Source organism: Chanodichthys erythropterus, chromosome 12 (assembly GCF_024489055.1).
Source record: "Chanodichthys erythropterus isolate Z2021 chromosome 12, ASM2448905v1, whole genome shotgun sequence".
NCBI lineage: Eukaryota > Metazoa > Chordata > Actinopteri > Cypriniformes > Xenocyprididae > Chanodichthys > Chanodichthys erythropterus.
Window position 1 is genome coordinate 47,581,747 of NC_090232.1, and position 12,156 is coordinate 47,593,902.

Here is a 12,156-nt window from a genome sequence, read left to right on the forward strand (position 1 = left end):
TTCTTTTCATTCACTCTGTCAAGAGGACTATATTAGTGAACTAATGTAGGGAATAGTGAATGAGGGTATAGGGTGTGATTTAGAACACAGGCTCTGAGTGTCGACTTTGAGCGATGTTAACTCACAGTATATTCCTGTAGGCTATTTTCTCAAAAATAACAAATATTACCCAGAATGCACTATTTTCTACAGTATATTATTGTTTTAATAGAAAATGGTTTGTTACTCTCAGAATTTGTCAGTTTTTCTACAGCAAGGTCTAACAGTGTATATAATATATCTACTATAATTTCTATACATACTGGCAAAAACTGTATCTATATAACACACAGACCTGCATCAAACTACAGTGCAAAAGGTTGTAGTTTTAGAATCCCCTGCTGAGGAATAGTGTTAAAACATAATTATATAACCACTGATTCTTCAGTTCCTCTGTCTTTGGAAGTCCAAGATTATGTTTTTCCCTTGCAGTGAAAAAAAAAAAAAAAAAAAAAAAAAAAAAAAAAAAAAGTAGAAAGCAGGTGGGCATTATGCAAATATGTAATATATTTGCATAATGCCCGCCTGCTGGCTACTTTTTTTTTAGTGTCACAGACATTTAATGGAAGTAATGGTCAGACTACAAACAAGGTGTTTCAGGCACTTTTTATTTTTTATGCTGTAATTTTTGCAGACTTTACATGCACAAACAGCTGTATTACACAAGGTAAAAAAAGTAGTATAATAGGTCCCTTGATTTACTCATCTGCCACAATAATGTCTTCATGTCTTATTTGTAGGCTTTTCTCAGCATATATTATATAATATTTCTTAAAATTATGTACAGTAGCATTTGTATTTAATTAACCTCCCTGCATTAATCCTGTGTGTTTCAGATGCTCGCTGTACAAAGTTCTACCACCCTGAAAGATCAGACGGCGCTCTATACAGATTGTGTGAGGGAGATGTGTGCCTTTGTGCAGAAGGTATTATCACACAAAACATAGTATAAAGTCACCATATTCTGTATTGTTATAATGTTTTATTAATTCTTGCAAATGCAATTGTTTTGCAAGTGTATATGTGTGTGTATAAACATTAACTTCTCTGAACACAGAAAACTGCACTTACCAGATGAAAAACAACATCAAAGAAGATGATCGTATGAATAAAGCCTGTGAAACTGGCATGGATTATGGTAAACACATTCAGTTCTGTGTGTTAATTCATTGTCATGACTGTCATTATTTCATAAATCAAGATTAGATCATTTCATGAGTCAAGTGGAACTCAAAAGGAAACATTTTTCACACAGTTTACAACATTTCATTTTAATCACATTTTTAAACATTCCATATGAGTCCATCTTGCCAGGTGTTAAAAATTAACATTGAAGCAGTGTTAAAGTTAATGAGATAATTGATTGATGATTGACAATTAGTGGAGACACCTGATGATAATGAGCAGAATCACTGAAGAAACAACAAGAGAAAAAGAGAGAGACACAACAACTACAACTGACTTCCAGCCATTAAAAATTATTACACTTATTATTAACCAGTTTGATTTGATTTCTGTCATACATCAACAAAAGTTCTTAATGAGAATGAACAGATGTTTAGATGTTTATGTTTTAATGAAAGTTTAGTTTCCAATTAGTCACCATGATGGTGAAAAGCATTTCCTTTAGTTGGGCTCTTGACTCTATTTATTAACATTAATTTATCTCTGGCTGCTCCAACTTTGTGTTTGTAGAGCACATTTGTTATGGTCAGAGAAACTCAAAGTTGATCAATTTAGGTTTACAATGCTTTGGGAAGCACAGTCATAATGGTTTTGTCTTCTCATTGTGAAATGGTCAGATTCATTGGTGACATCCAGTATAGATGTTGTATGTGATATAAATGTTATATTACTTCATCATAGTAAATCTCTGTTACTGCTTGAAATCCAGCAGAGCTTTTATAATCTGTAGGGTTTTTTGAAACACACACAGACATCAAGAATCAGCATATGACCCTCAACAATGGTGACAATCAAACAAAGTGCTTCATGTTGCAGTGCATGATGGGAGCCACCAATCAAAACTCATCCATGGCTCCCATCATGCATTGCTGCATGAATAAATTATGCAGCTGAATTGTCCTGTAATTTTTGTAGATTGTTCATGTTTGCTTTTATTTTTCTGTTGTTTTGTTGTGACAGTAGCTTGTTTTGTGATGTTCAGAGTTGATCTGTTTGTCAGTATTTTGTATTTATTTATCGTCACCGTTCTTGAGAATCATATGCTGATTCTTGATGTCTGTGTGTGTTTAAACACTGAAACTTCAGTGCATAATGTGTTATTCTTTAAAAAAAATAATAATAATAATAATAAAAAAGTGAATACTGTAGTGATGGGAAGTTCGGATCATTTTACTGACTCGGACTTTTGAGTCTCGTTCAACAAAATGAACGAATCTGTTTTTGAGTCATTTCGTTCATTTTAGCAAAATGTAATTAAAAGGTTACGTGTTACTTTCCCAACACATCTACTACTTATGCAAACGTTGATTCCACTACAAACAATACAAAACTACAATGCTATAAGATTCAGAAATGATTAATTCATTCTTTACCTGGGTCTTCAGTTTATGACAAGCTGATTAAGCTCATCTCACCTCTTGTCTGACAAGTCTTCGGGTTTAAGTCATTCCTTAATGAAGTGACAGGCAGTCCCATGCTAAACCAATGCAGTCTGAGCCGGAAAGAGAATTGATTAGTTCATCTCATGAGTCTTTCGGGTTTTGAGTCGTTCCTTAAACACGTGACAGACCCATACGCTATTTCTGACATTTCTGTCACTGTTTTTGTTACTGTTTCTTGAGGATCTGTGGTGTGTTATTATAAATAAATAAAGCCCTGTTATAAATAAAGTATTAATTAATTTATCTTTTTGACTGTCTATCTGTAAATAAACTCTAGGCTATATAATAATATAATAATCCAAGCCTACAATACAAAGTATTTATAGCCTAGTTTGTTCATTTTTACTCCAATTTTGAGTTTGCTGTTATAATAATTGCTTTTCCTAGGCAGACTTGACATACTAGTCTAATATATGTATAAGAAGATTGCTCAAAAAGGACATAATGACATTAATAATTGTTATTTGCTTTTAATTTATGTTAGTTTAAGACATCAAGGTTATGATAACTTCAGCTTTAACAGTTGTAACACAAACTCAAACAAAACTGGAGAGTTAACGTTATTTACTAATAAATATAATGTGCTTGGGTCACACAGCATATAGCGTATGGGTCTGTCACGTGATTAATGAACGACTCAAAACCCGAAAGACTCATAAAAAGAACTAATCAATTGAATCATCAGGTGAACTACTACTAGCAGTACAGAACCTGTAGAATATTGCACATGCACGACTGAACGAATCACCCCCCGAGACGACTCGTTCTTCCCGAGTCACATTAAAGATTTGTTCAAAATGAACAAATCATTCAAGAACGACACATCACTATAATACTGCTGGATCTCAAGCTGTAAAATCACAGGACTACAATCATTAACACTAAAGCTACACATCAAGCACACAGTCAGAGATTTAGACTCTAAATGACATCAGGCCATCACATGATGATTATATCATCATCAAATTATATTGTGATCCTATTTTCTCTGACCATAACAAATGTGCTTTACAAACACAAAGTTGAAGCAGCCAGAGAATAATTAATAATAAAAGGTAAAGAGTCAAGAGCCCAACTAAAGCAAACGCTGACCTCTTTCATGTTGACTTGAAATGAAACATTCATAAAACATTAATTAACACCTTTTTTCTCTCTTTCCTTCAGTGATTCTGCTTATTATCATCAGGTGTCTCCACTAATTGTCAATCATCACTCAATCATCAATCAATTATCTCATTAACTTTAACACTGCTTCAGTGTTACTTTTTAACATCCGGCAAGATCGACAGCCTCTGCTAATTTGTTTTTTTTTTTTTTTTTGTAAAAGTGGTTGTTTAAAGATTTTAATGATATATCATTAAAATCTTTAAACAACAACTTCATATATCATTAAAATCTTTATTGATATATATATAATTTATATATAATTTATATATCATTAAAATCTTTAAACAACAACTTTTAAAAAAGAAAAAAAAAAAAAAGGATTAGCAGAGGCTGTCTCTTGATATTGTACCTTAACCTTTAAAAGAAACTGTACATATATGTACCTTTTAATGCTTGGGAACATATTTGTACCTTTTTGACCCTCAAAAAGGTACAAACATGTACCTTGAGGTCCAATAATAAGCCCTATGGGGTACGCTAGTGTAGATCAGGGGTCGGCAACCCAAAATGTTCAAAGAGCCATATTGGACCAAAAAAAAAACAAAAAACAAATCTGTCTGGAGCCGCAAAAAAATTAAAAGCCTTATAAGCCAAAACACAGGCTGTAAGTGTATATTAGCTATATTAGCCTACTATCAAAATGACTAAATAGGCTACAAATACATAATGAGGTATTCCCGACTCCTGAGGTATATATTTAAAAACTGCTGAAAGCTACAGAAAACAGAAGCAAATCACAGAAACAGCTGGACTCCAGCAGAGAAACATGGATTTGCAGTTATCATTTTTTCAAATTGTTGGATTTTGAGGTAAAATCATTCCATACACTGTATTGTTATATATTATGTTGACAAATTATCAATTAAATATTTTCCATCTTATATTCTGCATAATTGTGTGTTTTAAAATAAACACTGACAAAAACTATACTATAAAACTATATGTTTTAGGGCTGGACAATATGACGATATAACATTGATATAAGTGATTACACGGATTTAAACCTACCTATATTGTAGTTATATAAAATATTCACAGCCAGATTTGCTTTATGTATTTCCCTGGCATCAAATCAGGCACATATAAATGTCAGGAAACACGTCTCCTGGCTGCATGTCAATATCCATGGATTAGGTGTATTTGACAAGTTGTAAGAAACACTTTCGAGTCCAACCTTTAGTGTAATTCGTTTGTTTTTACTTACGTTTTCGCAGTTTCCCCTGTTAAATCCAGTCACGCAGCAGGTTCTTTTGCCACTCAGTCCAGCTGAGGGAGCGCGCTTTCGGCGGGAAAGTGGTGTCGATGCATACCCTCACGCCGCGCTGAAACGTGTGTCACAGGCTATGACGCAAATCTTCGTTGACAGAAATGTTGAAATTTAATATTTATTATACACATTTTTACAGCATTGGAAAATGTTAAGAATGTTTGTTGCATGTTTGTCCTCCTACAGAAACCATATGAAAACAAAAAAATATATTTTTTGTTTTCATATGGTTTCATATGAACCCCCCCCCATCTTTTTCCATTTTCATACATTTTTGAAAAAGCTCCAGGGAGCCACTAGGGGGGTGCTAAAGAGCCGCATGCGGCTCTAGAGCCGTGGGTTGCCGACCTCCGGTGTAGATTGTACCTTGGGGGACAGAAATGGACTCCTACTGTACCCCTATTTCTGACAGTGTACCGTTGGAGCCGAATTATTCAGTCAGTGAGCAGTCTGATCACAGAGGGGTTTCTTTAAATGTCTTTTTTTTTATTTATTTTTTTTTTATTGGAAATATCTTAGGTTTTGTTGTGCAGAAGAAAGAAGTCTGGAATAATATGAGGGTGTAAATGATGACAGTTTCTCTATTTAAATGAACTATTCGTTTAACCCTTGTGTAAATGCAATAAAAACATTTGACATTTGTCACTGAAATTTATTCTAATCAGTTATTATGCCAACAACAATATAACATGTATGTTTGACAGTTTATAAAGTCACAGTGGTGGGGATGGATCTGGCACTGGATACTGATGTATATAATGTGAAGGTGGACCAGGTGCTGAAACAAGGTATGGTTTAATATTCTCTCCATGTTCCTCCACTGATCATGAAATGCATTTGAAACGTGTCTGATTCCAGTTAATTGATGCTTGTCCTCTAAAATACACACAGCAAAATGCCCAGTGATAAATATATATAATAATAAAAAAAATTATATATACACACAGACATCAAGAATCATCCTGTGAATCTCAACAGTGGTGGCCATCATAAAGCATGTTGCAGTGCATTCTGGGAGCCACAAATCAAAATTCATCCATGGCTCCCATCATGCATTGCTGCATGAATAAATTATGAGCTGACTTGTCTTAGTAATTTCTTTTATTGTCACTATTTTTATTTATTTATTTTTTTTTTGTGTTGTTATGTGACTTTTTAGTAGCTTGTTTTCTAATGTTCAGAGTTTATCTTTTTATCAGAATATGTTGCTTGTCACCGTTGTTGAGATTCACAGGCTGACTCTTGATGTCTGTGTGCACCTATTTTTATTTTTTTGTGTGTGTTAAGGACAATTTTCAAAAAAAAAAATATTGTTAAAGTTGATATTTTGCTGTAGAGTCACAGTGCTGCTGTAATCAATAGTGTAAATCTAACTCAGAGATTGGGCTCTAAATGAGATCAGATCAAACAATAATTATGCAAAAACATAACCAACAACATCTTTAAACTCTGCTTGTCTGGTTGGTTTTAATGCAGTTAAAACTGCCCAAACAAAACCTAATATTAAAAAGGCAAGGGTCAAGAGCGCAACTAAAACAAACCCTGACCTCGATGATGGTGTCTTAAAAATTGTGATTTTCTCCTTTGGTGATTCTGCTTGTTATCATCAGGTGTCTTCAATAATGCTCAATCATCTCTCAATTTATCACTTAATTATCTCATTAATGCTTCAGTGGGTGGAATAAAAATATGTCAGACTTTTACTCTCTGACCCCTGGACTTTCCACCTCTGCCAGCCATTAAACATTATTACACTTATTATTAACCAGTTTGATTTGATTTCTGTCATACATCAACAAAAGTTCTTATTGAGAATTAACAGATGTTTAGATGTTAATGTTTTAATGAAAGTTTAGTTTGAAGTCACCATGATGGTGAAAAGCATTTCCTTTAGTTGGGCTCTTGACTCTATTTATTAACATTAACTTATCTCTGGCTGTTCCAACTTTGTGTTTGTAGAGCACATTTGTTATGGTCAGAGAAACTCTGATCTGAGCTGTGTTTCCCAAAAGTGCTGTGAGCCAAAGTTGATCAATTTAGGTTTACAATGCTTTGGGAAGCACAGTCATAATGGTTGTGTTTTCTTGTTGTGAAATGGCCAGATTCACTGGTGACATCCAGTATTAACTGGTGATATAGATGTTATATTATTTCTATATAGTAAGTCTCTGTTACCTTTGGAAGCCAGTTTCTGCCACAGTTGAGTAAAAAAAAATATAGTTCTGTAAGTCATGATACTGAGAAACTTTCTCATAATTATTATAATTATGACTTAGTATCTCATTATATTGAGAAAGTTTCTCATAATAATGACTTAGTATAATAATAATAATAATAATGACTGTCCAGGTTAACAGCTGTTAACAGAGTTAAATGTAGGTGTGTGCTGTCTTATTCCTCTGTTTGAAATCCATGGATCACCACTCTGTGTTTTTGCTTGTTCATATACAAAAATACAAATGAATGTTACAAATGAAGACTATATCCTGTCTCATATAAGCTACTGATAATTTATCAATAATGTAATTTATTTAATGATATTATAGATTACACTTTTGCAGAACGTGCCACGGTTGCAGAGTTCTCGCATTTGACCAGCGGATGTTGCTAGTGTGTCACTTCTCCACTGCTTTGCGCATGCGTAAATGTTTCTCATTATTACAAGAAATTTTCTCTTTATTATGATTTAAAGAACTACACTCTTTTTTACTCAACTGTGGCAGAAACAGGCTTCCATAGTTACCACTTGAGATCCAGCAGAGCTTTTATAAACAGTTCGATTCAATAAACCGGTTGAAAAAAAATGGTTCACTGGTTCTTTTATTTTCTATCGTGGGCGGGGATGAAAAAACGTAACACATTCAAATATATAAAGTCAGCAATCATAACATCAATCAACTAAAACATTATAATCTGAAGCATTTCTTACAATTTAGTTTTGCATCTAAAGCATCCAAACACATATACAGGCAGTGATGTGCAAACAAAGTTTTACAGTTATAAAGTGAATAAATTAGTCTTCATCAGCGCAGAAACCATGATCCTCTAACATTACGATTTATTTGTAATTAAATAAACGTACATTTCGCCAGATTGGCCCCTCATTCGAGTACTCTTATAGCATTAGTTGTCTTCAGAGGTGTAAAGTCCAGGGGTCAGAAAGTAAAAGTCCTGCCATATTTTTTATTCCACCCACTGAAGCGGCGTTAAAGTTAATGAGATAATTAAGTGATTAATTGAGTGATGATTGAACATTATTGAAGACACCTGATGATAACAAGCAGAATCACCAAAGGAGAAAATCACAATTTTTAAGTCACCATCTTGTTGATGAGTGTTTGCTTTAGTTGACCTCTTGACCCTTGAATATTTAATATTAGATTGTGTTTGAGCTGTTGTAACTGAGTCATAACAGCAAGACAAACAAATTGAAAAGATGGTCAGATGGTGTTGGTTATGTTTTCATGTAATCATTATTTTACTTGAGTCACTGAACTCATTTAGAACTCATTTGATTACAGGAACACTGTGATTCTACAGCAGAAGATCAGCTTTATCAATATAATTTGAACGATTTTGTAGAAGTTGTTCTGATTTTAAAAAAAGAAAAAAAAAAGACTTTGTTTTAGCCACACAGACATCAAGAATCATCCTGTGAATCTCAACAGTGGTGAGAATAATAAAGCATGTTGCAGTGCATTCTGGGAGCCACCAATCAAAATTCATCCATGGCTCCCATCATGCATTGCTGCATGAATAAATTATGAGCTGAATTGTCTTAGTAATTTCCTTTATTGTCACTATTTTTTTTTCTTTCTGTTTTTAGGTGACTTTTTAGTAGCTTGTTTTCTAATGTTCAGAGTTGATCAGAATATGTTGCTTGTCACCGTCATTGAGATTCACAGGCTGATTCTTGGTGTCTGTGTGTGCCTAAAATAATTTTTTTGTTTTTTTTTTAAATCAGAACAATATTTTGAGAAATCCTTCAGATTATATTAATAAAGCTGATCTTCTGCTGTAGAGTCACAGTGCTGCTGTAATCAATAATGTAAATCTAACTCAGAGATTGGGCTCTAAATGAGTTCAGTGATTCAGATCAAATAATGATTATGTGAAAACATAACCAACACCACCTGAACATCTTTTCCATTTCTTTGCTTGACTAGCTGTTATAACTCACAACAGCCCAAACAATATCTAATATTAAAGGGTCAAGAGCCCAACTAAAGCAAACACTCATCTCCATGATGGTGGCTTAAATATTGTGATTTTCTCCTTTGGTGATTCTGCTTGTTATCATCAGGTGTCTTCAATAATGGTCAATCATCACTTAATTATCTCATTAACTTTAACACTGCTTCAGTGTTACTTTTTAACATCCGGCAAGATGGACTCATATGTACACTTTGGGTGTTAATTTAACACTGGGGATTTTACTGTGCATGTTCAGCATGAGGCTACATTGCATTGTAATGAAAGCATTTCCTAAACACTGTTCTGTCTTGTAGGCACTGATGAGGATGTTGAGGGGAGAGTCATATCATTTTTGGCTCGTCCCAGTTGCAGGGAACATTTGGAATTGGTAGAAAACAAGTTGTACCTCATTATGGGCAAATCCACTGACTTGTCAAAGCCAGGAGATAGGTAAGTGTCCACTGTGTGTCTGTAAATAACAGCATTTGCCTGAGCTTTATGTGTTTAAATTATGTAGAATGTTGGCTCAATGATGGGACGGTGGTTTTGTTGTTGTTGTTTGTTTGTTTTGTTAAAATGCACTTTAAATAACCTTAAATAGACTTGAATAAATTAAGAAATACAACTAATACTAAATGACTTTAATACAAATAATCTTTGATGAACTTGAGTTTAGGAAATTTTGATTATATGTGTGGGGTTTAAAGTAAAAAATGGCTACGTATTATAACTGTCCAGAGATTAAAAGATTAGTTCACTTTCAAATGAAAATCACTCCAAGTTTTATTCACCCTCAAGCCATCCTAGGTGTATATGATTTTCTTTTTTCTGATGAACACAATCGGAGAAATGGGAATAAATATCCTGACGCATCTGAGCTTTATAATGGCAGTGAATGAGACCAATGAGTATGAACCTGAAGAAAGTGCTTACATCCACATCCATCCATCATAAACATACTCCACACGGCTCTGGGGGGTTAATAAATGCCTTCTGAAGTGAAGTGATGCATCTGTGTAAAAAAATATATATCCATATTTAATTATGAAGTAAAATATTTAGTGTAAACTGGTGTCGCGTCAGTTGTTTTTTCTGTTAGTTGGGAAGTAAAAAGGGCATAAGACCATAAGCTTTTTCAACTGCGAGAGTTTTACACTTTCTTCATAAATTGAAAATATCAAATATTTTGACCTGTTATTAAAATGTTTTGTTCAGGTGAAACTGAATGTGTATTAAATGTTTGTCAAAAAATGTATACAAAACAAATAATACAAAGAATGAATACAAAGAATTCTGGACGTCCATTTTGTTAATTGACCCTCACACTGAAAAATTATGTGATTCATAAATTCATACAGTGTAGCTAAGTCTGTTTTGACTTCTTGTTTCTGTTGTTTTAGTCTGCAGTACATCTTTGGAGAGGAGACCTGGATTGAATACTGGCCCACAAGAGAGGAAAGCCAAACTCCACAATACAGAGATCAGTACATTGGCATCTCTGCACTTGAGAATAGCCTCCTCAGATATGGATGTCCTGCATAATGTTATAAACAACATTGGTTGATTACAGGAAATTAAACAATCTCTCAATAAATCTTAAATAACATTGTTTGATATTACATGTAATTTTGTAAAAAAAAAAAAAAAGCTAATCATAAGAGACTATCAAGGAGAATTTCTGGATATCTGAATAGGCTAAAATAAAATAGTTGATTATTTCTGACATGAGTTATTATTCCTGACATTCATTTTCTGACAGGAGTTGACATGGACAATAAAAGATAATGAAGAGGTATTGGGATAAATTACTCAATTCTTGAAGATTCAAGCATTAAAACCTCATGAGGCCTGTGCATGCGGAGTGTCTCAAGTCTAGAAAGCTTATACAAGAAGAATCTAACATCACACAGATGGGACATTTTGACCATATAGACCATATAGTTTTTTCCATACTGCCCTCAGTTGTCCACATGTAAGGAGAGATAGCCTATATTCTGAAATTTAAGATGGCTCTCAAAGATGTGAAATGTCATAAATTAACAGATTTAATGGTTTTTGGTGTGCATTACCACCAACAACACTAAATCAAGACTGAATGTCATCATAATGATAATTATTAAACACACACACACACACACACACACACACACACACACACACACACACACACACACACACACCATCATGTCAACTACTTGTGCTAAATTCACCCATAGTCAAAAGCAAAAAGACTTTGGTCAAAAAAAAATGTGTACGTTTTAAAATTAAATGCATAAATCTGGTGCATTCTGAGAGCAAAATTAAGTGACTAGATCAATGAAGAAATTTGTTCTCTTTTAAACAATTTTGTGCTCTAAAAGTAATTTATTTATTGGTGATGGTAGGACACATTAATCACGTACACAACATATAGTAGGCTAAAATTCATAAGTGGTCAAACATGTAGAGTACACATTTAAACCATTAAATATATGTAGCAAAAAAGGTTACCTGTCACAGTCATGTTCTGTTTGTTTTGGTTGTCACACGTGCTTCTCTGTAAAAAAAATATTAGTCTTAATAATGTAACAATGGATAAAACACAGTATAAACTCAATGAGTCAAGAAATTATGTGATTGTTATGTTTTAACCAACACATAACTATCAGCACTCAACAACCATCCACATTTGCTTCTGCCATAACAAATATAACTTGCAAAAAAGTTTAAACAGCCAGAGAAAAAAACTGTTGTATAAAAAGTCATGGGTCAGGACCTCAACTAAAGCAAACGCTGATCTCCTCAATGGTAACATCAAACCAAACATTTTTACCAAAACATTGACATCTAAACTTGTCAATACACTCTCAGAAAATAAAGTAC

The 12,156-nt window shown here is 33.6% G+C and overlaps 1 protein-coding gene across 1 annotated transcript in view; it reads left to right on the forward strand.

Moving 5' to 3' along the window:
- Positions 1-10,836, forward strand: part of LOC137032410 (complement C3-like) — an 86,340-nt gene extending 75,504 nt beyond the window's left edge. The window contains exons 37-41 of the mRNA XM_067404166.1: positions 876-965; positions 1,097-1,177; positions 5,805-5,888; positions 9,609-9,744; positions 10,695-10,836. Of these exons, the coding sequence (XP_067260267.1) occupies positions 876-965; positions 1,097-1,177; positions 5,805-5,888; positions 9,609-9,744; positions 10,695-10,836 (533 nt within the window). The remainder of the gene's footprint in view (positions 1-875; positions 966-1,096; positions 1,178-5,804; positions 5,889-9,608; positions 9,745-10,694) is intronic.
- Positions 10,837-12,156: the final 1,320 nt, after the last annotated feature.